Raw genomic sequence first — 25,791 nt, 5'->3', positions numbered from 1 at the left:
CTCAATGATTGGATTGTTAATTCAGGTTGTTCAAACCATCTCACTGGTGATAAGGAGAAGCTAAGCAATCCAGTCAAGTACAATGGTAGCAGGGTTGTTGTCATAGCTGACAACTCACGTCACACGATTTCTCACATTGGGAATGTTGTCTTTCCCTCTGAAGACCAGCGATATAAACTAAAACTTTCAGATGTCTATCACGTTCCGGGAATGAAGAAAAACCTTCTCTCAGTCCCTCAACTGACTGCAGAAGGGAAGTATGTTCTCTTTGGTCCTGAAGAAGTATATGTGTTCAAGGAATTTCAAACCTCTTCAGTTCCAATCCTTAAGGGTCGTAAAAATGAATCGGTGTATGTTTTGTCTGCTGAACATGCTTTTGTTGAGAAGACAAAAGACACTCAGAATGCTGATTTATGGCACCATCGGTTAGGGCACGTGGGATACGACAAGATGGAATTAATGATGAAACAGGGGCTGGTTACCGGGTTACCAAGACTCGAAGTAAGGAAGGGCATAGTATGTGCTGGCTGTCAGTATGGCAAATCCCACCAAGAGTCGTTTCACTCTTCTAGCTATCGAGCTGAAGCACCACTCATTCTAGTCCATTCAAATGTCTGGGGACCTGCTAAACATGCGTCAATAAAAGGATTACGGTATACAGTAACGTTTATTGATGACTATTCCCGTTTTACCTGGATTTACTTTATGAAAGAAAAATCTGAAGTACTTGCAAAGTTCAAGGAGTTTGAGGCAGAAGTTGAGCATGAAACAGGTCACAAGGTGGGATGTTTGAGGTCAGATAACGGAGGTGAGTATTTATCAGCTGAGTTTGATCAATACTTGAAGCAACACCGAATTAGGCGCCAACTTACTTGCTCAAACACACCCCAGTAAAATGGTGTGTCCGAACGTAAGAACAGGCATCTAGCTGAAGTTATGAGAAGTATGATGCATGACAAGAATCTTCCGGGGCGTTTTTGGGCTGAAGCAATGAAAACGGCGTGTTATGTAATCAACCGGACACCTTCACAGAACCTATAATATACATCTCCATTTGAAAGGTTACTCCAAACCAAACCTAATGTTCATTACTTTCGAGTATTTGGGTGTGTGTGCTATGTGTTTGTACCTAATCATTTGCGCCACAAGCTGGAGAAGAAGGCCACTCGCTGCATCTTTATAGGTTATGATCCTGAAAGAAAAGGGTGGCGGTGCATAGAACCAAGTTCAGGCAAAATTCACATTTCAAGAAATGTATTCTTTGATGAAATGTCTTCATGGTGGGGACCTGAGAATGAACCACTACAAGATTCACAAAAGTTGACCAATAATGTTGGTTTATCTTTAGCAAAGCTGAACTTGACAGATGAATTGACAAATGAGGGTGTCTTAACTGAAGAAGAAGAACAAGTGATCTCTACTCAACCTGGACAACAACCTCCTGATTCAGAACCCACTTCTGAACCAGCGCTAAGGAGGTCACAAAGAGAACGAAAACCCAACTCAAAGTATGCATACATGTATGCTCGGGTTGCTAAAGTTGAAGATGTTTTTCGAGAACCAGAAACATACAATGAAGCAAGTGAACATGAGCAGTGGAGAAGAGAGATGAAAGCTGAAATGGATGCTCTTATATCAAACCAAACTTGGGAGTTAGTTCCGAAACCTCACGATGTTAAACCCGTGTCTTGTAAGTGGGAAAGTGAAGCAGAAAGCTGATGGAACTGTTGACAGGTTCAGAGCTCGTTTGGTGGCTAGAGGTTTCTCTCAACAACCCGGGTTAGATTACGAAGATACATTCAGCCCGGTTGCAAAGATTACAACCATTCGAGTACTTCTATCCCTAGCAGCCTCTAAGGGTTGGAAGCTGTGGCAAATGGATGTTTACAACGCGTTTTTATATGGAGAGCTCGATCATGTTAACTACATGATGCAACAAATGGGGTTTGAAAGTCAAGAACATCTGGAATACGTATGTAAACTGAAGAAAGCAATCTACGGTTTGAAGCAATCATCAAGGGCGTGGTTTGGTAAAATCGCAGAATTCCTAGAACAAAACGGGTACCAACTCACTTCAGCCGACGCAAGTCTATTTGTCAAGAAACTCGGTGAGAAAACCATGTTTATACTTGTATATGTAGATGATCTAATTATTTCAGCAGATGAAGAAGGAGAAGTTGAGTTGTTAAAGTCTAACTTGTCCACTCGGTTTAAGATGAAAGACCTTGGAAGGCTAAAGCACTTTCTGGGTCTAGAAATAGATTACACTGAAGATGGGATGGTATTACATCAAAGGAAGTACACCAATGATCTGTTGCACAAGTTTCATGTTGCCTCATGCAAGCTAGCAACAGTTCCTATGGATCAGAATGCTAAGTTGTATGCCACCGAAGGGAAGAAATTGGATGACCCAACAAGATACAGGAAGATGGTTAGAAGCTTGATTTATCTCACACTGACCCGACCTGACATTGCATTTGTAGTTGGAGTACTTAGTCGGTTCATGCAAGACCCAAGAAAACCACACATGGTAGCTATGAAAGAAGTTCTTAAGTACATTAAAGCTACTGTAGGAAAGGGTATATAGTTTAAGAGGGAAACCAAGTCTAAGTTGTCCGGTTATTGTGATGCCGACTATGCTGGTGATGTCAATAAAAGAAGATCTACAATCGGGTATGTTTTTATGTTTGGATCAAGTCCTGTTTCCTGGTGTAGCAAGCGACAACCAACTGTTTCCTTATCTACAACGGAAGCCGAGTATCGGGCTGCTGCTATGGCAACCCAAGAGTGTGTATGGCTTGTTGAACTGTTGAGAAACCTGAATCAGAGGGTGGAGTATCCGGTGCAACTATGTTGTGATAACATTTCAACAATTAAACTGGCTCAAAATCCGGTGTTTCACGCCAGGACAAAACACATTGAAGTTCATTACCACTTTATTATAGAAAAGGTATTAAGTGGTGAAATCAATTTGGAAGTGATCAGCTCCGAAGAGCAAGTGGCAGATGCTTTAACAAAAAGTTTAACCGGAGTAAAATTGAAGCAGCACAGTACAAGCATGGGAATGGTGGACTATGACATGAGAGGGTGTGTTGAAAGTCAATGTCTCAGTCTACAGAGCAATCTATTTCTGCACATTTATTTCACCTTTATTTATCCAATTGAATAAGTCTAGGTATTGATTTGGTCTTCCTAGTTTTCTGGTTTGTTAGCTGGTATCATGGTAGTAGTGCATGTGCACGTGGTCTTTGTTTTTCTAGTACTTATGTATGTCATTTTTCTGTTAATGAATCTATCCAGAAAATTTGCTACAACTTTGTTCTTCCTATCAATTGCTTATGCTTAATTACCTGTTAGTTTCAACCTTGTGCCTTACCTGTTCAACAATATATGCTTTAAAAACATACATGACATATTTAGGGACTTATCCATCATGTTTTACAAATTACACAACCAAAAAAATTAATTTTCAAGTTCGACACTCGTGAAGAAAAGCACATGTTCAAAACTTTCGAAATATAATTTTTTAGGTTTACAATTATGCTGGCCTTATAAAAGAGTCAAAACTCATATGAACCAGAGACAATATAAACTCATATAGAGTATATCTTTAGTTATTGTTTTGTCGAGATCTTACATTTTGCTTAGAACGGTGACAAATTTATTAAAAAACTAACAAAAAACTAGAAATTACATAGATGAAATAGATATATTATGATTTTGTAAGCACCCTGTCCATTTAAAACACCATTTCTAGCCATAATCCAAAAGAAAAAAGTAACAAACAACAAAATCTCACAAAACCTTTTTCAAAGGATTTTTATGATCAAACAAAATAAAGTTTTTTCTTCTTGGTTATTATTGTTGTTGTTGTTGTTGTTATTTTAGAACGATGAGTTAATATTTTGTCTGAAATTAAACCTAAGACCTCTCCTGGTTAGAAACATCTTATTAACCAAGTGGCTAACCCAACTTATCCTTCTTGGTTTATTATTATCTCAAACATGACACTTTTCTTCTTTCCAATGCTTCTTTCTTTTCGCTTTTTATGTTTGCATTGTTAGTGCTTGAATTCCGATTCCTATAGATCCGATCAATATTATGATCTCGAAAAAGAATATTAGACGCTAATATCCCATTTAACCATATGTTTATGTTGGCGTACAAATAATATAAGTACCACCAGAAACATGTTGAAACTTTTCGTTCATTCATATGTTTATATTTTAGTACATACAATCCTATTATATGATTAGTAATGATTTGAATTGCTTGATTTACCTTTTTGTTTTGTGAATATGGACATAAAATTGGTTTATAATTTTTATGTAATCTTTAAATGTTTATTTGTTTTAGTAGAATTGTTAAACTTATGTTAGTGGTCCTGATTCATGTAAAACCCATACTCGAACCTTGCAAACCAAAAAATATAAAAATCAAAATTGATCAATACCACCCGGATTGTATGAGACATACGTAACACATATTTTCCTTCAACTAGATCCCATCCAAAGTATTGGATGTTTGTCTCCCATGACATAATCGTAGATAACATATCTTAAAAAATGCGCAAGTCCCAACTTAAAAAAAATACATGTAATTTACCTCTATATATTCTACACCGGAATTTTGTCAACTCTCTTTCAGCGGGTTGAGCAACTTACGCCTTGTGATCGTAGTGCTATTTTTGTTGTTTAAAGAATGTGTGTGATTCCTTTTTCCTATAATTCTATTTGGACTATAAATTTTAATATATACAAACAACATTGATTTTAATCACAATGACTAGATGTTTTGAAAAAGTCACTATTATTATCAAATATAAAACCATGCTATAGTACATAAATGGGAAGAAACAAGTGTCATCGGAAAAAAGAAAAACTTTTATTCCATTTATTTTATATGACATTTTTGTATACTAATAAAGAATGCTTTAGCTTATATTGTAGCATAGGTTATTGCTTTGGTTACGAATACCCAATCTCTAATGTGTTTATTTATTCAAACCTTGCTCTAATTCAACCACATGTAACGTCGCTTAAATGTTAATTTCTATAGTTTTCATATGCCCTTCAACTTTCTAAACTTTATTTTAAACACAATACTTTAACAATCAATATCCCATTCATAACAACTTCTTCTTTTGACTCGTATGCCATATCAAAATGAAGTTATCTTGTAATAAACTATTACGAATTAGAGCTCGAACTCAACTTTGTTATTGGTTCCGAAGTGGAGACACAAACCACTTTTTTCCAACAAAATCCCAATTCCTAGAGATTATCGTTCCCTGTTGAAAATGGACACGATGATGTATTTATATTCCCCGATGGGTATAATGAATATATGGGCAAGAATTCGGGGATGAAATTTTGGATTGGGTCCAATGTATTCCTCAAACCCCATTACAATCTCTTATTTGCATCCCTTGTAAAAAGAAAACCAAGGTGTGATGCAAAGATGGTATATGAAATGACACCCTACACATATCGAACTCATTATATGAAATGGCACCCCACACATATCGAACTCATTATATGAAATGGCACCCCACACATCTCGAACTCATTAAGTCACTATAAATATTATTCAATTATATATTTTAGGGCTTTAAACGAACCGAACATTCAACGAACCGTTTGACGGAAAGTTCGTTTATGTTCGTTCATTTAATAAATGAAAGAAAATGAACACACATTCTTGTTCGTTTAGTTAAACAAACAAACATGAACAATAGTCTCGTTTTTTCATTTATTTTCGTGAACGTTCGTTTATGTTTATTTATGTTCGTTCGTTTAAGTTTATTATGGTTATATATATTCATTTTTTTTTATTACATTACTATCTTATATGTTCTTTTATGTTTATATATGTTCAATTGTGTTTGTGTAGCTTTGTTCGTTTAGCATGTACATGTACGTATCATTTTGTTTTGAATAGTAAGATAAGATTTTACATCTAAAACTATTGATATCAAATCAAACTCTCTATATGGTATTAGAGATCGGCTCAAACTCTTCCTCGCCAAGTTTTTCTCAGTCTTCATCCCCAGTTCATCCAAGATCTCCGATGTCAGACCACTCGTCTTTTTTGGTTAACCCATCCATGAAAAACCTTACAGTTGTAACATTCCCTGCAACCCTAAAACTAAACTCATCCAACTTCCTGGCCTGGAAAACTCAAGTTTAGACGCTGCTCTATGGTCTTGATCTCTTTAAATTTCTCGATGGCTCTCACCCTAAGCCGTCACCTACTGTTAATACCGACGGAAAACAAGTTCCTCATGACGACTATCCACAATGGTTCCGGCAAGACAGGCTGATTTTCGGTGCTCTTGTTGGCAGTCTCTCTGAAACGATAGTCCCAATAATCCAAGGTGTTGTTTCTTCTCGTGATGCTTAGGAAATCTTGGAGAAAACCTATGCCTCTCCAAGTCGTGGTCACATAAAACAACTAAAACATCGGCTGAAACAAACTACAAAACTTCCAACCCAATCTGTTTCTGACTACATGTGACAAATCAAAACTATCACTGATGAACTGGCAATCCTAGGAAAGAAGATGGATAATGAAGACATCATTGACATCATTCTTGATGGCCTCGATCAATCTCAATACAAACCCATACTTGATGCAATTCATGCTAGAGATACCCTGATCTCATTCAACGAATTACATGAGAAACTAATCAATCACGAGCTTTCTCTGGCCCAACAAACTCAGGTCACTGGACTTCATCAACCAGCAGATGTGTTTCACATGCAACAGAACCATCAGCAAGGTTCCGTCCATCGTTCTTGGCCGCCAAAGAACCAAAATGTGTCTTCTGTCAATTACAGTAGTTCTCCTCATCATGGACAAGGCATATTGCCCACTCCGAATTCTAATGCAGGTTCAAAACCCTTCCTTGGCAAGTGCCAATGGTGCCATCAAAAAGGGCATTCTCTCACACACTGTCAATCGTTCAAGAAGATGCATCCCAAGATCATTCCTCCACCGTATGAGCGTAACATGCAGACAAAACACGCTCAAGTTAACACCATGGGACTAGCTTCTGCTCCAGATTAGGCTAGTTGGATCTTTGACAACAAACTCTAATTGACCCAGTATAACAATTTGAATTTAAATACAACAATTAATTTGGCGGGTCACTTAACACGAATATGAACAAGATTCGTTCGTTTATCCGTTTGTATTTGTTTATTTTTTTAGTTAACTTAAATGAACGAACATGAACAAACCGTTCTTTGCATTCGCTCGGTTCATTTACAACTCTATATATTTCTATCCACCAAAATATTTCAAGTCAAAATTTATGTATCCAATATTATTCATAAAATCATACATAACTAATATATGTGAATAAACTTGTTTAACTTATAAACCAACTCTGTTATTTCATCAACACATACCACTCTCCATCTTCACTTCTTCCCCAACTCACTCATAACGTTGTCACATGGAGGGAGTATTTTGTCACTTATTAATCACAGGGCTAAAGTCATAACTTAGTAAGGTTTAAATTGCCAATTTAGTAACAATTGACGGACCATTATTGTAACTTACTTATGGCATATATTATTGAGTGAAGTCCGTAGATTTTTATCTTCTTGCCCAATTCCATTTTCCTCCTCCGAATCTTTTTCTCTACCGAGAGAAAGAACGAGGAGAAAAACTCGGTTTGATTTCAGATCAAAAGACAGAAAGTGCGATTTTTTTAAAGGGTTGAATCTTGATTCAACAAATGACGAACAACAGTGAGCTAAAAAAGGAGCTTTTGGAGCAAGTATACCATGAAAACTGCCCGGGTTGTAAAGTGGATCGTCAAAAACGGATGCAAAAGGGGTTACCCATTAAGGAGCTCATTTTTATTTGGATCGTGGTCTTATGTGTTGGTAAGTATATTGCTAATGCTTTTATTTATTCCTTCAAGTTTAATTAAGAATATGTTTGATAGAGTAGCTTGAAAAGTTAATTTCAACTAAGAACTAGTTTTTGTCTTATACATCAAATGTTGCCGATAAAGTAATCATCTTTGGTAAAATTGATAAGTGAGATAAGAATATATAAAATGACATAGAAGAGTGTTAACTGAAAATATACATATAAAAATATATTTGAAAATTTTGTAAAGAAATACGGAGTATGAGTTTATCAGTAAAATATAGAAAATAACTTTTCAAAAACAAGAATCTAATGCCTTATTATTATTATTATTATTATTATTATTATTATTATTATTAATTTCATAAGTTAAAGAATTTAATAAAATCTTTTTGATGGTTTTTCCTATTTTAATGTGTTTTCAGTCTACTCGAGACATGTGTGGCCGCCTTAGTTTATTACTGTCGAAAATAAAACAAATCCTAAATCAAGCAATTTGTATACAAATGGTTCTGCATATATCACATTAAATACCTTTTACAAGGGAAATGATTTATTATATAATACACGTTTTTTTTGTTTTTTTTGTTTTATTTTATTATTTTTTATTTATAATTAAAATGTTTTTAATCAGCGGGTATCAGATGATGCCTTTTCTTTTTAAGATTGAGGGTTTAAGTCTTGTCGGAGACATATATGAATTTAGAAATAGTTTAAAATTAGATTAGTTTGCCCTTCCGAAAAAAAATATAATGCACGTTTTGTAATTTATCTATGCTTTAAAAAAATGTATAATTTGTATATTTTATAATATGTTAAAACATAAATCGTTATATATATTAGAAAATTGATATATATGAATATCTTCTTTTTAACATTATTTAAGTCGTTTATCATTTTGTCTTTATGTACATTTAAAAAATAATGACATAATGTCAATAAAGTTCATCAAACAGCTATATATCGGAAACTTGTTTCTTTAAAATAACCCAAAATTTATAAAAACACGTAATAAATTAAATAACTTGGTAATGACAAGATATTATAATATTTCATATTGGTCTAAATAAATATATATAATCAATCAAAGGTCTGGGTCGCTATTTATTTATTTATTATTATTTTTTTCAATCTTGGTGAAAGAAACATGACATAAGTTTGAAACGTGAGGCTCATTTCATTTTTGCGAACTGAGATTTTTGTCCATTTAAATGTGGGTAAGTATTATGTGGTGTGTGTGCGTGTTTTCATTTTTGCTAAAAAAAAATCTTAAAAAAAATATTTTTTTTTTGTCAAAAAATCGATTTCTTTTGTTTTATTTTTTCATTTTTTGGATTCAGTTGGATTAGTCGTAGTTTTTTTTTCAAATGGAATCAAAAGAATTAAAATTAACCAATAAATAATTTATATATATATATATATGATTAAAATTATGTCGTTTTGAGGACATTTTTCCGTTTCAGTTTCAGAAAAATTTACATATTATTATTATTTAGATGAATATAAAACAGTCGGATTTATATAAAATATGACGTTACAAAAGTCATAGTAAAAGATCAAATTAAACTGTCTTAAACTAATTACAAGGATATAATAATAATAATAATAATAATAATAATAATAAAGTAAATATTTTCACTATTCATTTATAGGAAATTATTATCAATGATTTGGGTAAAAGAAAAAGGTGTATTTGATACAATTAAATAGTTAGAATATATATATATATATATATATATATATATATATATATATATATATATATATATATATATATATATATATATATATATATATATATATATATATATATATATATATATATATATATATATATATATAATCCAAAGCCTTATATTTTTGAACCACGTCCGCCGATTATTTTGGGAATTAATTCGAGTCATTTCATCAAGAAAACGAAAGTAATCTCCGCCGACAAAAAGCTCCGCCGTGGTAAAATCTATCACCACCACTTCATCTTTAAGCTCATACCCAGACATGCAAGAACACCAACAGCACTAATCTTTTCGGAAGAGATGAAAATTCACAATTTTACGATTTTGGCAATGCTTTATGCTTCGATTCTAAATTCTTGGTTTATCTCCATTACGTATTGTTTACGTCTTCCTCGTAGAATCCTTTTAAAAAAATGAGAGACGTAAGAGAAGAAAACGACAATGCGGTGGGTGATGGCGGCTACAGACGAGATCCAATCGGTGGTCGTTTGTCGTCTGCACATCATGTGTTCGATTATATGCCTCAACCAGCCCTATCAACTAATCAATTCAATCAAATCCCAATGTTTGATTTGAATTCTGATACAATGTATCATTTGTTGTCTCCATCGATGGCTTCTCAATTACTGACATATGTGATGATGTCATGATCTGCAGCCTAAATAACGATGTTTCTTAAGTTGATTTTTCACCCATTTTATATTGTAATAATCGGAGTCTGAGTTCCCTACTTCAACAAAAAGAATCGTTTCCATTTTCATTTTCGATCATTCTCATTTCTCCCTCAACTAACATGATCATATCCTTTTGAGAAGAATCAATTTCTAGACATTTTTTGACAGCTGAATTGGGGTTTTAATTTGTATGAAATGGGTGGCAATGAATTTAAGAAGCCACTTTTGAATAAGGTATTCTATAAAAATTGTCCTGGTTGTAATGTGGATCAGTATAAAGAGCTGCAAACAGGGTATCCGATAAAGGAAGTGTTATGTATATGGTTCCTTGTGCTCTCTACTGGTAAGCAACTGTCATGTCTAACTGTTTATTTAACTAATTTTTAGTTTATAAACTAATTTATCAATAAAGCTATCCCAAGCTAATTTATCAAAAAAAAAAAAACTTGCTTACATGCTATGATAAGTATTTTTGTAGTCTTAACAAACGCTAATTACAATAAGTTAATTTATTTCTGCCAAACAAAACCTTATACTAGGGAAGTGATGTTTAGTCGTAAATAATTATTCAATGTTACTCGAATGCTACATGAAATAGTAGTGAAAATGTGTGTTTTAATAATAACGCATGTCTGGTATCATGAAATTAGTTGGAAGATAAAAAAGAATGATAACTTTGAATGTTAAGCACAAAATTTGGAAAAAAAAAATATTATATTATATTTTATTTTGAATATGGCCAAAATCGTAATAAAAGAAGAACCCTTTTTGTAAAGAGATTATTTTCTAAGAACAAAAGAAAATGACATAAAAGGGTGATAATTTTTGCACTTCACTCTAAAAATATTTTAAATCAACATTTTTCACAGTAAATGATATGGAATATTACATTTACAATTTTTGTGAAATCATTAGTCAATCCATCGTTACTAAATTTGAATTTGAATTTTAAAATGACATATTTGTTAAAGCTTGTCAAATTAAATATGTTACAAGAATATTATCTTTAACATAACATTAAAGTTAGAATACTACGTAATAAAATATCTAAATATAGAATCTTTTAATAAAAAATAGGGAAAAATCACATGTTTTGGGCCACTCTTTAACAATAGGTTTTGTGTGTGTATTTTAGACTTTTGGTGAAAGAAACGTGACATGGGTTTGAAACGTGTTGTTGTTTTCATTTTCTTCCTTGACTAATGACTAAACCAATTTCTTATTAGGAAGAATTGTTTCAATTCAATGTACGTGTATTATTCTGCTTATGTTTAATATTGATACCAAAAATAAGTTGCTACCTAAAAGTTTGGTTTTTCTTTTCGGTTTTTATCGCAACTCCAAAAAGGTTGAATTCGGAAACCTAATCGCCCTACATTGAACAATTGTATGTACACTATAAGCGTGTTCGGCACATAGTTTTTGAAAGCTTTTAGACTTTTTTTTTGCAAATTGACTTTTTTATTATTTTTTTTTATCAATGACGTGTTTTAGATAAGTCATTTTATGTGATTTTACAAGGTTTAAAAGTTTTCAGTTATTTTTGCCGAACACTCATATATAAATAAAAGCTATAGTTTTCAGCTTCCAACTAGTTTTGCCGAACATGTTCTAGATGAAAAATAAGTCAATTGTTGAACAACTGTTAGAATCAAAGATTGACCGGTTAGTAAAAAATCTCTAATGAAAAAAGAAAACCAGAACTAAAAAAACCCTATCAACTATCATTAACAAGTCTCGAACCCAAGACTTTATGACCTCTTTTTTTTTTTTTTTTTCTCTGTTTGTTTTTGTTTTTTTCTACTTTTAGCAAAAGTATAATTACTAAATGTCAAAAAAATATTTACAAAAAGTAATAACGGGACACATTAGTTTTCATTTAGGTAATAAAATATCTATACTTTTTTTTGTATATTTAAGTTAAGTTTGACGTACTAGTTGAAAAGTTAACTGATAATTAAAAAGGTAACTGATAGTTAAAAAATTAGTTGTTATATGAAAAGTCAGTTGATAGCTAGAAAACTAACTAATAAAAAATAACGTTTGGTAAAAACTAGCTAAAAGATACAAAATACAAACATTTAAAAAAAAATGTTTTTCATAATTAATTACGAGTATATGATTTAAAAAAAATCATAAAAAGCTAGTGTAATTGACTTTATAAAAATATTGTTTATAAACTATTTTTTAGTTTATCAAACAGTTAAAAAAACTCGAAAAAAAAAAGAGTACTCCAAATATTTAAGTATTTAAGAAACACCACTATTTAACAAGCCACTACCGCGAGGGTTAGTGGCGTCATTCGAGATTTTGGTTCTTTTAATTAAGTTTAATATAACCAAATTATATTAAAAAAAATGGAATAAAAGATTAAAATAAAAACAAATATGAATTGTAACTTTCATGCGACCAAAACTTTGGAACAATTTTGTGTTTAAAGCGAGAATGTGTGGATGTTTTTGATACACCTAAAAATGAATTGACAGAAAATGTCGATGTGAAGAAAAGTAACCACTAACCACCACCAAACCTCCGCCGTCGTGGCCATGATAAAATCCATCGCCACCGCCTTACCAGACAAATAGACATGGAAATTTTTTGTCTTTGCATGAAATGAAACTCCAAATTATACAATTTCACATGTACACGACTCTGGAAATCTTCGGTTTTTTTTCAAAATTATTGGTTTATCCATAGCCGGTTGCTTACGTCTTCCACGTAGAATCATTTTAAAATGGGAAACGTAATAGAGAAGAAAACGATAGTACGGTTCGATGCTCGTTTGTCATCTTGCCATTAAAACCGATCTCCTAATTTCTGTTGGAACTTTAATTATTGCACTGCATCGCATCTGTTCGATAAAATGTCTGAACCACCGCCATTATGGCAATGTCCAGAACTAACCCAATCAATCAACATCAAACCGGGTATCCAAAAAACGCGAGTAGTTTATGAAAATCGGAGTCTGAGATCCCTACTTCAATAAAACAGAATCGTTTCCCTTTTCTTTCGTTCTCCCGCAAATTAAAATTAGCATGATCATATGGGCTTCACCTTTATGGAATTTCTGATCTTGTTTATTTGTAAACCACCCTATCTCCAAATTAAATCAACAAGAAACCTCTTAATTAGTTGGATAGTTGAATTGGGATTTTAGTTTGCTTTTATGAAATGGGTGGGAAGGAGTTTAAGAAGCCACTATTGAATAAGGTATATTATGAAAAATGCCCTGGGTGTAATGTGGATCAGTATAAAGAGCTGCATACCGGGTTACCAATAAAGGAAGTGGTATATATATGGATTGTGGTGCTCTGTGTTGGTAAGTGGTATATTATTGTGCATTTAGATTAAAAAAGTTAATGATTAGTATTTAGTAGTAATTTTTTAATGTTACTCAAAAGCTGCATGAAATCTTTGATTGCTAATTACAGTCTTTATTCATCTTAGATTATGTAGAAAGAAAAACTATCTCTAACACCTATTTCCATTTTTCCTTTACAGCACTGCCAATATCATCTCTCTTTCCATTTCTTTATTTCATGGTAAGTCTGTTCATCTCCATCTCCATCTCCATCTCTTGCAAAAGACTAAAATGCCCTTCTCGTCGTCATAATGATGATTTTTTATTTCTATTGTAGATAAAGGATTTTAACATTGCGGAGAAAGAGGAGGACATTAGTTACTATGCAGGTTTTGTTGGTAAGCAACTTTTCCCCATTATGTTTCATGAATCAATGGAACAAGGTGATACATTGAAAAAGACGTAAATGCCCTCCTCATTGTGTTTGTGAATGTTATGAAGGGTCTGCATATATGATTGGAAGGGCAATGACATCTGTCTTTTGGGGAGTGGTGGCTGATAGATATGGACGCAAACCAGTTATTCTTTTGGGCACATCAACAGTGTTAGTGACTTCTTCACTTAAATTGTTTTCATAATCCGTTTTTTTTTTTTTCTCATAGTTGTGGTTTTAATCTTTTCAGGGTTATTTTCAACACACTTTTTGGTTTTAGTGTAAATTATTGGATGGCTATTGCTACAAGGTTTCTTCTTGGATTTTTAAATGGGCTACTTGGACCAATAAAGGTATTCCTTAGTCCTTACCCTACAAGAAATTAATGGACTCACATATTTAGTATCTTAAAAATGTGTAAAGTTATGAAGTTTTTAATTTTAAACTTTCTGCGAATATACAGGCATATGCATGTGAACTTTTCCCTGAGGAACATCAAGCCTTGGGATTGTCAGCTGTAAGCAATTGTCCCCTTTTATTTTCTTTCTTTCTTAATACATAAAAAGATTCCAATTTCAAGTTGATATATTATCAGATACTTGTTATTGTTTTATTAGAATAATAAGCAACATGAATATTTCAAATAGTAGTGGTTTAATTTCATTTTTGTCCCCTCCCCTTCAAACATGATATATCTATGAATGGGTGAAACTTGCAAAATTCTTTTATTTATGATTTTATACAATATTTCCTTTTTAACAAATGAGTAATTTATTACAGATTAGTACATCATGGGGAATAGGACTCATCATTGGCCCAGCTTTGGGAGGTTACCTTGCACAGGTTTATATCTCTACTTGTATCTTGATATGATCTATGCCAATTGCATATAACATATAGCAAAATGATTGAAAGAAGGGTATAATATTTTTTGTTAATTCCTTTTATCTTTTTGTTTTTGGTTTAAATTAAGCCTGCAGAGAAATTTCCTGCTCTAGTATCTTCAGATTCACTATTTGGGAGGTGACTTACTTATTTCTTAATAATGATTTATTATTGTTATGTTTTCAAGTGGCAACAAATTACAACTTTGACTTGTGATGCAGATTTCCATACTTATTGCCTTGCCTTTGTATCTCCATTTTTGCACTTTTTGTGACCATTGCTGCATTTTGGCTTCCGGTATGCAATTTAAACTCTCTGTTTTTCTTGTACTTCCCAGTTTTTTTTTTCTTATTTGGACAATGTACTTTGAAAATGAAAAAAAGAAAAAGAAAATCTATCCGATTATAGCTGTGAAAATTGCTTTGTATCTAGATGATATTGCTATAACTTCGTAAATTTTTCAACATACAATATGCTTTAATAGGAAGAAATGAAAGTAAGATGCTATAATAAACAAATCAATAAAAGTTCATTGTTATTTCTTGCATTTAACTAATTTTCTCAAACTGTAGGAAACATTACATTTTCATAAAAAAGACGAGTTGGAGTCTGCTTCATATGATACTGAGGGAAAGACAAATGAAGGAAAAGATTCAAATTTAGGAAGCCTCCTGAAGAACTGGCCACTAATGTCTTCTATTATTGTCTATTGTGTTTTTTCACTTCATGACATGGCTTACTCAGAGGTAAGTTTACCTTCTTTTCTCTTTTACCCTAGGATTGATTTAGGGCTATTGTTTATTGATTTATATACAATTCTAGACCACAAAAAGAAAACTAAATCAGTCATAAGGTAACACAATCAAATCAAGAAACCCTAATATTAAATCATATGGTAACATGATCAAATCAAGAATCCCTAACATGGTGTTTTCTTTTATCTTTTTTTACAGATTTTCTCATTGTGGGCTGTGAGCCCTAAGAGTTTGGGGGGGTTGAATTATACTACTGAGGATGTTGGGACAGTTTTATCTGTTACAGGTAAGAATGTAAGAAATAACAATGTAGTTTCATTAATTTGTGTATAAATAATACACATCCCATTTCCATTTCTTTCTATTACAACGTTTTATTTTCAACCCTTTATTATAGCATTCCTATTACAACATTGTATTTTGAAAAATACACCGAAATATAGCAATATCATCAAAATAAAAGCAAACCTCACTGCTATAATAAGAAAATTATATATATGAAGTACAATGCTATATAATTCGGTAGATTTTCTAATATACAGTGACTTAATAAGAATAGAATTTAATGTACAATCTTTTAAGATAAAGAAATGGAAAGTATGATGCTACAAATACAATACAGTAATTTGTCTTGACACAAAGTATGATGCTATTTACAAAAATTCTTATTTTTGTAGGAGTTGGACTTCTTGTCTTCCAATTCACATTGTATCCAATTATGGAGAGGATATTTGGCCCCATAGTAGTAGCTCGCATTGCAGGAGTAAGCAATTTTTCTTTAATTTAGTTATTCTTTTACCATTTCTTTAACTTAATTATTCATTTTTGATGTAATTATTGAATTTGCACGAGAGAAAAAAAAAGGTTTTATATATGAATCTTGAAAAATGGGAGGTTTGTTTGATAAGTGGATTTGAATATGTTTTGTGTAGGTTGTGTCTATACCACTACTCACAAGTTATCCATTCATAGCCATGTTGACTGGATTTGCTCTCTCGTTGACTTTAAATTGTGCATCGATTATAAAGAATGTTTTATCTGTAAGTTTTTCAGGGACTAAATCTGTCTACTTCATTAATTTGCACGCTACTATTAGTTTATTACTTAATATAAGATAAGATTTGCACATATTTATGCAAAATGCTAGAAATGTTATAATTATTTTTATCATGATAATTTGGTTTCTTGTCATCAACAGGTATCCATCATAACAGGGACATTCATGCTGCAAAATAAAGCTGTGGTAATCTTCGCCTCCTTAATTCTATAGCTTTTTTCGTTTTAGGGTTAGATTCATAAAGTAACAATGCACTTTCATTGATTTATTTATGTATTACAAGTTTATAACATCCTAATTTCATTTTTTCTTATTAAAACGTTGTACTTTGAAAAATCTTACCCAATTATAGCATTGTCATCCAAATACAAAGCGATTTTCACTGCTATAATTGTGTAGATTTTTCTAAGCATAAGAAATGAAAAAAAAAAACTGAAAGTAGAGTGCTACTATTAGAATTTTTTTTTTCAAAGTTTACAATAAATTAATAAGGAAAAAAAGTTGAAAGTAGAATGTTGTAATAAAAAGAAACGAAAGTGTGTTGTTATTTCTTGCATTTAGCCCTTCTTTATATTTGATTGTTATTCATGTGTGTAAATTAACTTTTATATTTTATAAATTTACATCAATTATATAAATAAATAAATAGGATCAACGCCAAAGAGGTGCAGCGAATGGTATAGCCATGACTATGCAGTCAATTTGCAAAGCCATTGGTCCAGCTTGTGGAGGAGCACTGTGAGTACTATACTCATTTTTTATAGTGATTATGTTTTTTGATACTTTAAAAGAATCATTTTCCTGATACCACATCATACATCTGCCATTTAAACTATTATTCTTTTTATGTGATTATTATCATAAGAGTTGAGAGGCTAAATCAATAAAAAAAAAATAGTAGTTTATTGGCTAAAACAATTAAATTGTGAAAATATGTTGTGCTAATCTGTATTTTCCCCGGTTAAAATGTTTTCTTTAAGGGTCAAAAGAAGTATAATCATGTAACCACTATAGAAAATAATTAAGTAGCTAAATTGATAAAATGGTGAAAGTATAAGTACCCTTTTCTGTATTCTATGCTTCTAATATTAAATATATAAAGACTTGCAATAATATCAAAACTCAATTTATTTTATTTTGATTTTTTTTTTTTTTTTTTTTGTAGATTGTCGTGGTCCCAACAAAGAAAAAATGCAGCATTTCTTCCTGGTACGTGTTTTCCCTTGTATCGCATAAGCATTTGGTATGCATTGGACTGGACTGAGAAAAAAGTTAAATTTAATGGTTTGTTTATTTAATTTGCATTGCATTGCAGGTGACCAAATGATATTTTTCATCTTGAATATAATCGAAGCAATTGGAGTTATATTGACGTTTAAACCGTTTTTGATCACACACCATTACTAGTTGGTAGCATTCACATCTAGCTTCAACTCACATTGGGTAACCATTTATACATAGACTTTCAATAATGTCAATATCTATTGACTATTGTTGTAACTGTAAAAATGAGGCCTCTAGCTTGTATTGTATTGTATTGGGTTTTGGATGTAATTTATATAAGGGTTAGAATATGTTTCATGTATTATTATTAATAATTTGATTATTCTAGATAAGGAAGAGAAGGGTTTTTTTTTTTACAACTTTTTCTTTGCCATTTTTTTTATAACAAGTAATCCGATAATTTTAGTCTTTTTTTTTTTTTTATGTCAAACTGGGTCGATTTTATTGCTAAAATATTAAACTGGTAAAACCCCATGCTATAATAGTCAAAACAAGTATGTGTGGGTGTGAGTCCATCAAGTCGAGTGTAAACATTTTATTAGCGTTACAAATTAATGTACTAAATATGATAGTAAAAAACAGTATTTGAATGCATTTTGTATGACTTTCAACTTGTTTGGCCACCTGAGTAATTTGACCCATTTGTTTTTAACAAACTTTTTGAATTACTCATGCATAACCAATAGTTTTTATTCGTGGTGAACCATCGATCTTGCATAGTTCTATATAAGGGCTACCAAACAAGCTGCTTAACGAATTTAATATAACAAATTGGTCAAAAGATAAATAAATACCCATATTTTGCTGGCCTAAAAAAAACCATTCCTCAATTTCTAAGGCAAAATACAAACCAAAAAGGGGGGAAATTATAAATAGAATCAAGGAAAAACAAGTGATAAAACACAGTGAAACCCAAAACTTTCTTTTCATTCATCGGTGGATATGCTATATCCAAAAGAATTCTAGTCATTTGTTTTATAATAAGGAACATTTTTTACATCTTTAAGGGAGCCTTTTTCGTTTTTTCCCATGTGCCAAAATATGTTTGGATTGAATCAAAATGTAGCAAACAATAAAAGTTCAAGTGTTTGATAAATTATGTTATAATAATACATAGTACATACTACATACCACAACATATACAAAAAAAAGGGGGAATTGGATGATTTTGGGGTATTATGAAGAAGATCTGAGTTGTCGTAATCTTGATATTGTTAAATCCGGAGCACCAAAACTATCCAATATTGCATCTGCTGAAGGAAACTCAGCCCTTGATGTCAATCTGTAACAAAAAAAATACCTTCAAGAATGTTTAAAAGGGCCATGATAAATAACCTGTTGTCCATATTGACTTAGACAGAGAATATGACATTATAAACGAGATAAATACTCTATCAAAATTCTAAAAAAGTTAAACTATAAACTCAATAAAATCATACCTGCTGCGAAGAACAACACATGGCATGCCAATTTGCTCAGCTGCAGTCACCCCAGGAAGACTTCCAGCAACAAGAACACAATCAGGAACACCTACTTCTGCATATTCAGCTCCTGCTCTAAGTGCAGCCACAATTTTCTTTACACTGAATACGTGAAAATTTAGTTTTTATAAAAAAATCATAAATAGTTATAGACAACTAATTACAAAAAAAAACATACCTTTCACTTGAAGTTGTATCAATGTCAACACTCAATTTCAGAGCTGATGCAACCTCTTTAGCAATTTTTTGCTTCTCAATAGCAGCTGGACCAAAAAGCAAAGAGCTTCCTATTACAAATTGTCCTTTTGAAAAAACAATGAGGATTAGTAATAATAATAATAATAATAATAATAATATACCTGCTTTTCTTGCTTCACTAATTAATTTCTCATCCAAACTTGAAGAAACTCCTTTACCCAATACAAGCTGTCCATAAAAACTTTCCTCCACCTCAATCTTCCCAACAATTTTAATTTTTGACATCCTATCTTTGCCAAGCCTTTCGATAATTGGCCTGTGATTTTTGAAGGGTTAAATGCAAGAAATAGCAATGTACTTCTATTGATTAGTTTATTATATTTATATTTATAGCATATTGCTTTCATTTCTTCCTATTACAACATTGGAATTTGAAAAATCCACCCAATAAGAACAAAAATGGAAGTATAAGCACTTAGATTACTTTGCTATATTTTCACCACTTTTACTGTAGGCAGCTAGTACAACCACAGGAACACCTTCTTTATGTGCATCGTCAATAAAGCTGTAGAAGAAAGAAAGAAACAACATATTCAAGTTAAAATAAGAAATAAAGTACAGAAAATGAATGATGCAGTAAATAAGGACAAATATTATTTACAGAAAAGGATTGCACAACTCACTCTTCAGCACCAGGTCTCAAAGGCAAAGATTTTGACATCACAAGATCTTCCAATGCTTTTTGCTGTCAAAAGTCCCATTGTCTTGGCACATCAAAAACAACACCAAGAAGCAGTAATCATAATAATAATAATAATAAATTCAAATGATAATAGTTATGACAATAATGATGTTCTGCTCAAATGTTTGTGCAGAAATCTCATGTGAGTCACTCATAGACATGCACACATAATAACTGTAGTCCTCAATGTATGCAAAATGATTATTCATCCAAATGAAATGAATTTTTCAGCGATAAAAAGTTGGAAAAGAATAAAAAAGAAGACTTTATTTATATGAATCAGACCTTTTCTCGCAGAACACTTTTCATGAAACTTCCCTTCTCATTAGTGGGGAGTGAAGTAGGCCAACCTATCTGAGAAATGAATTAGCAATAGAAGAAAAAAAAAAGCCATAGAAAGATGATATATGTAATCCATATTTGCTAGCTTGATATGAAAAAAAAAAAAATCACCTTATTGAAGTACAAAGTTAGCATTTCCTCCTCACCACCAAAGCTCTTCCTACAAAGTAAATTGGTACGTCAGAATCTCCTAGAGCAAACACAATGTCAAAAAAGCATATCCATTTAAAATACAGAGAAAACAATCCCATCTGACCAAGTCAATACAGAAGTAGTTCAACTGAATGAAGTAAAAGGAAGAAAGAAAAGAGGAAGATCCAATCATGTGACAACAGATTATTTCCCAAACAATTGAAAGCATGATCTACAATGGCTGAGCCATCTGGTTTTGTAGTAACAGATGATAATCAAATAGATAAGCTTAAAAAAATCACACCTTACAAGATCTAAGTAGATTGGTTCTGTCCAATTTGCACAATCCAACCCCAATTTCTTAAATGCTGGATAAATTAGAGATGCAAAACGTCAATCTACATAAGTTAGAAACTTACAGAGCATTTATTAAACAAAAAGAAAGAAATTTGCAGGTCACCTAAATTGAAGGCTTCACGATTGCCCATGCGATATACATCCATGAGGACCCTGATAAATGGTAAAAGTTCATCAAAATGAAACAAGTTAATCAACTTTTTTTATAAATTAGCCTTACGATCGATGCAAAAATCTTAATTTTATGAGAAAAGTATGCTAACTATATTAGTTTTACAAGTGATACAAATAGAAAATTCTTACTAGTTTTAGCGTAACTGAATTTATTCATAACTCTGACCACATATAAGAAACGAAACATTGTGACTTCTTAAATTCTAAATTTTAGGAACTCTGTCCAGCTTGAAAACTGATGAAAACAAAAAATCTACACTTCATGAGAAATCTGGTAACTAATCGAAAACGGTACTTGGTAGATTGGATAACAAAAATCATAATCGATTTTGCATATGTGATTAAATACAGTATCCACATAGATTTTGCATCTCGAAGCCAACAAAAATCGAAGTTTAGTAACGAATTAGAGAAATTGATTACCCTTCAACTTCGAGAAGAACAGCCAGCTGTCTAGTTGAGTTGCTCGGATCATCAGAACCGCTGCCGGAGGAGGCATTTGCAGCATTAACCCTAGAATGCCACTGCTTGCTTTTGCGGCAACAATTATAGGAAGGAATGCGACCTGAAGTAACAAGACCTTGGGCAAAATTGCGGTTGTGTGACTTGACAATGATTTTGATATTTCTACCACTGCCGGAGCCGGAGCCGGCGCCGGGAATGACGGTTGAAACAAGAACCGTACGTAGAGGTGCGATTTCTATGGCCAGTAGCCGCATACTTTCGTATCTTTGCAGTTGCAGTTGCAGCATGTAGATTCTGTTTTCAATTCATATATACGGGCCATACGGCCAATGTACGAACCTATTTGGGCTCTTATGGGCCTAATTATCAAATAACCCAAACCATCGCGGGACACTTGAGCGTGAGGGTGGAAATTGGAATTGCGATGATAGAGTTTTATGATGTTTTATAGATTAAATTACACGAATGGTTCGTTTGTTTGCTTAGACAAAAGTTAAAACAATCAACCATTTTAAATCATAATATCAAAGAATCAATTTTATTCATATAATTTTATGGTAGACATAATTGTATAATGTTGATGATTTTAGTGTCATCAGAACATTTTGTGTAATTAGAACTTACATGTGAGGTACGAGTCTTCATAATTTGTACTATAATATATGTTTGCATGCATGTATAAAGTATGTGCGGAGTGCACGCATGTATAAGATCGAATTAGAAGCCGGTTCGGCGACAAGTCGGAGGTCCGGGGGCAGCGCCCCTTTGGTGGGGTCTTGAGGGTGATTATGGTAAAACTAACTAAGATCGTCAGTTTTGGAAACCATTGATTTCTTCATTAATTCTAGATTCCTTTGACTTGTTTCCAAAGCAACCCATGACGGCCAACCCTAAAACGACACCCTACTTATCGTTTTCTATATAAACTGCTCTCTTTGTGGAGAAGAATCACCTTTTAGCTCTCGTTTTTCTTTATACAAACTCAGAATCTTCTAGAAAATTGGCTTACATTTTTTGTGCCTAGATTCGTAAGTGTCCCCTTAGGATTATCCTAAGCTGAGTTTCTTGTAACCCAGACATAGGGTAGAAATATCAATAGGGATTTACACGATCCAATGGGTATCTAGATCTCCACTATAAACCCTACCAAATTTCTAACATACAAGATAATAATAAAAAAACTCATTTTTTTTTTATTTCACTTTTAAAATTTTTATGATTAATCTTATATCGAAAAAAAACATAAATTCATAATTTTTTATCCTCTTTCTATAGAAATCAATATCGATATACAAAAAATGAATATATTTTTTTTTTCAAAAAAATCCATTTCGTTTTGTTAGTTTTTTTTAATATGTAGACTTATCTTTTATAAAAAAAAAATAAAAAAAATATATTAAAATTCATAATTTTTGGTACTCTTAAAATAAACATTCATATTGATGTAAAAAACAAAAAAAATCAAAATTTTAGTTTAGATTTACGTTGTGAATGCTGAAAACTGAAGTATATATATATATATATATATATATATATATATATATATATATATATATATATATATATATAATAGTAAATCCGATTCACATTGTGAATGATGAAATTTGAATTATATATAACTCAAATTTATAGTGTGAATAAATTCATTTGCGAATTTTGCAAAACTATTGAAAAAATCCACTTCGTTTTGTTGTTGTTGTTTTATTATTATTATTATTATTATTATTATTTAATATTTGGGTTTATTTTTTATCGGAAAAACAAAAAAACATATATAAAAAATTATAGCCTTTTGTACTCTTTAAATAGACATTCATATTGATGTATAAAAAATAAAATCAAAATCAAAATTTTAGCTCAACCGATTTATGGCTGGGTGATTTGATTTTCCAAACCAGATTCCATCGACTGTTCACCTTAGTTGTCTTCCTTACGTCGGCAGCCTAGAGGCAGGGCAAAGAGTGAACAATGGACTGATCTGACTCGGTTAATGTTTTATGTTGTGTTGTCTTCTACTCCTGATAGGTGGTCGTAGATGTTATAGGGCTCTATCGAATTTTATGTTTCTTCGACTCGTTCTTACATTGACAAGGTTTTGCTACCTTCAATCCTTATTCAGACTCGCTGTAACCGTTTGATTTTAATCAATGTCAATGTTTTTATTTGGCGTTTAATTCTTGATAGATTACTTTTTTGTTTGAATCTTTCAGTTCGTGGCTTGGAGATTCCTTCTCTCACGTGTCCGATTTGTGAAAGTGCCACAAATTCTTCTTCTCATTTATTCTTTCAGTGCTCGCTTGCAAGAGAGATTTTAGTCTTGTTTTGTCGTTAGTGGGACATATCAAGACCTGCTGGTGATTCTTTCCAACATTGGTCGAATTGGTTATTGGCTTTGAAGGCTAACTCCACGATGAAAGATTATTTGGAGGCCACTTTTTCACTTTTTGGTGGTTGATTTGACGTTTTAGAAACTCTATTATTTTTAATAGTCACGAGTTATTTAAGAGGGAGTTATTTGATAAAATTACTACCCATTCCTTTATATGGGTTAGTAATAGGAGTAAGAGCTCTAAAATCAACTAGGTAGGTTGGTTGCAAAACCACATCCTCACTATTACTTCTTTGTAATCTCTTTTTTGTTTTGTTCCTCTGTAGGGTTCAAAGTACTCCATGGATTATGAAAATGGGCCCCCTTGATGAAGTGTAGGTTATTAGGCCCAAGATTTGTTTTTTTCCTTATATATTGTCATGTATTATTCATAATTAGGGTAAGAGTGAGGCAAAATGTAGCCGCCAAACATAATGAGGTTTCTTAGGTAGAATAGATTTACTTTAATCAGTTCTTATAGTGTAATTTATTCCTCATGTTCTTGAATAAATCGTTTGATCATTCGACATAGCTTCATTATTGTGTTTGTTCTTATTTTCCGCATTATGTTCATCAAATCGTTCTTAGGGTTTTGACCTAACAAGTGGTATCAGAGCGGGTCTTTAAAGATCAATTGAGTTTTGAAGTATCGGTTCTTGATTTGATGATTTTCTGCACAAGTTATTGAAGATTTTTGGTATTTTGGCGGTTTGGAATCAAGGTTCTTGTTCGATCTTCTGTTCATGAAGATTTATGGTGTTTTTCTACTGTTCATCTGGTATTGTTTCAATCCGATTCGTTTTTAGTTCGTATTTTCTGATTGGATCTGATCGTTTGTTTAATCCAAAAACAATATATTGTCGATGGATCTATTTCTCTTGATTTAGCCCATTGATTCATCGTATTTTTCTAATGGATCAGATCTGAAAATCATTGTTCAAGACAAATTTCTTTGATCAGATTAATTAAAAGTTCTTCATAGTATCGATTCTAAAATCTATTTGTTCAGTTTCATCATCTATCTCAGTTGTTGTTTATCATTGTTAAAATCGATTTCATTAAGTTCTGATTACAATCGATTGGTTTCTCAATTTTATTGTTTGACTTCAATTTCACTTTCTCATCATTCACGTTTATTTGAAAATCCTTACCGATTGAATGAATGATTGGAGATTTTGATGAGATTTCTTGTTTATGATCATCGATGAATCTGTTATATGCTATTCGACATCTCAATTTGATCTGAAAATCGATTTGAGAAAAATAATTATTGTTTGTCAATAATTGGTTTCGATCTGCGAAAGTCAAAATCACATTGATGGGTTAAAAGTGAAAATCCAAACGATTATCCATTGTTTGATCGAATCCAATGTCTGCGAAGCCTTCACAATCGAAGTTTGAGCTAAAGATCAAAACGAAGGCAATGTTGGAATATGGATTTGCATCGATCGGATTGAGAAAAATCAAAATTGCAAAGGAAATTGATGCGACTACGAGATTAAATGGAGTGAATGTTTCGTATT

At 32.1% G+C, this 25,791-nt stretch overlaps 2 protein-coding genes across 4 annotated transcripts; one reads left to right on the top strand and one right to left on the bottom strand.

Moving 5' to 3' along the window:
• The first annotated feature begins 7,595 nt into the window (after window positions 1–7,595).
• LOC145133610 (protein ZINC INDUCED FACILITATOR-LIKE 1-like) lies at window positions 7,596–18,368 on the top strand. 3 transcript variants are annotated; one of them, XM_079068537.1, is made up of 17 exons: window positions 7,596–7,895; window positions 13,796–13,836; window positions 13,933–13,993; window positions 14,097–14,199; window positions 14,279–14,381; window positions 14,492–14,545; window positions 14,809–14,871; window positions 15,002–15,051; window positions 15,135–15,210; window positions 15,486–15,659; window positions 15,867–15,954; window positions 16,346–16,431; window positions 16,601–16,708; window positions 16,867–16,911; window positions 17,375–17,463; window positions 17,891–17,934; window positions 18,041–18,368. In XM_079068537.1, the coding sequence occupies exons 1-17, from the start codon at window positions 7,745–7,747 to the stop codon at window positions 18,130–18,132; spliced, it is 1,428 nt and encodes a 475-aa protein (XP_078924663.1). In that variant the 5' UTR covers window positions 7,596–7,744; the 3' UTR covers window positions 18,133–18,368. The 3 variants fall into 3 exon arrangements, with proteins under 3 accessions (XP_078924663.1, XP_078924666.1, XP_078924664.1); XM_079068540.1 differs by lacking the exon at window positions 7,596–7,895 and adding an exon at window positions 9,764–10,637; XM_079068538.1 differs by lacking the exon at window positions 7,596–7,895 and adding an exon at window positions 12,514–13,613.
• Window positions 18,369–19,039: 671 nt separating this feature from the next.
• LOC145128361 (Haloacid dehalogenase-like hydrolase (HAD) superfamily protein) lies at window positions 19,040–22,185 on the bottom strand. The gene is made up of 11 exons (XM_079063161.1): window positions 21,859–22,185; window positions 21,365–21,414; window positions 21,209–21,272; window positions 20,884–20,932; window positions 20,716–20,784; window positions 20,372–20,433; window positions 20,173–20,253; window positions 19,850–20,004; window positions 19,669–19,753; window positions 19,449–19,592; window positions 19,040–19,291 (listed from the first exon to the last, which is right to left on the bottom strand). Exons 1-11 carry the CDS (start codon window positions 22,152–22,154, stop codon window positions 19,186–19,188), a joined length of 1,161 nt encoding a protein of 386 aa, XP_078919287.1. The 5' UTR covers window positions 22,155–22,185; the 3' UTR covers window positions 19,040–19,185.
• Between the last annotated feature and the right edge of the window lie 3,606 nt (window positions 22,186–25,791).

Source organism: Lactuca virosa, chromosome 8 (assembly GCF_052849685.1).
Source record: "Lactuca virosa cultivar CGN04683 chromosome 8, Lactuca_virosa_CGN04683_v6, whole genome shotgun sequence".
NCBI lineage: Eukaryota > Viridiplantae > Streptophyta > Magnoliopsida > Asterales > Asteraceae > Lactuca > Lactuca virosa.
This window is presented reverse-complemented; position numbering and strand designations above follow the sequence as displayed.

Excerpts from the sequence above, each read along its gene's own strand:
- LOC145128361 (XM_079063161.1), bottom strand. The coding sequence starts at position 22,154 with ATGCGGCTACTGGCCATAGAAATCGCACCTCTACGTACGGTTCTTGTT. Across the intron at positions 20,254-20,371 it reads TTGAGACCTGGTGCTGAAGA|CTTTATTGACGATGCACATA; the intron begins GTGAGTTGTGCA and ends TTTCTTCTACAG. Across the intron at positions 20,005-20,172 it reads AGTGGTGAAAATATAGCAAA|GCCAATTATCGAAAGGCTTG; the intron begins GTAATCTAAGTG and ends CAAAAATCACAG.
- LOC145133610 (XM_079068537.1), top strand. The coding sequence starts at position 7,745 with ATGACGAACAACAGTGAGCTAAAAAAGGAGCTTTTGGAGCAAGTATAC. Across the intron at positions 7,896-13,795 it reads GATCGTGGTCTTATGTGTTG|CACTGCCAATATCATCTCTC; the intron begins GTAAGTATATTG and ends TTTCCTTTACAG. Across the intron at positions 15,660-15,866 it reads ATGACATGGCTTACTCAGAG|ATTTTCTCATTGTGGGCTGT; the intron begins GTAAGTTTACCT and ends CTTTTTTTACAG.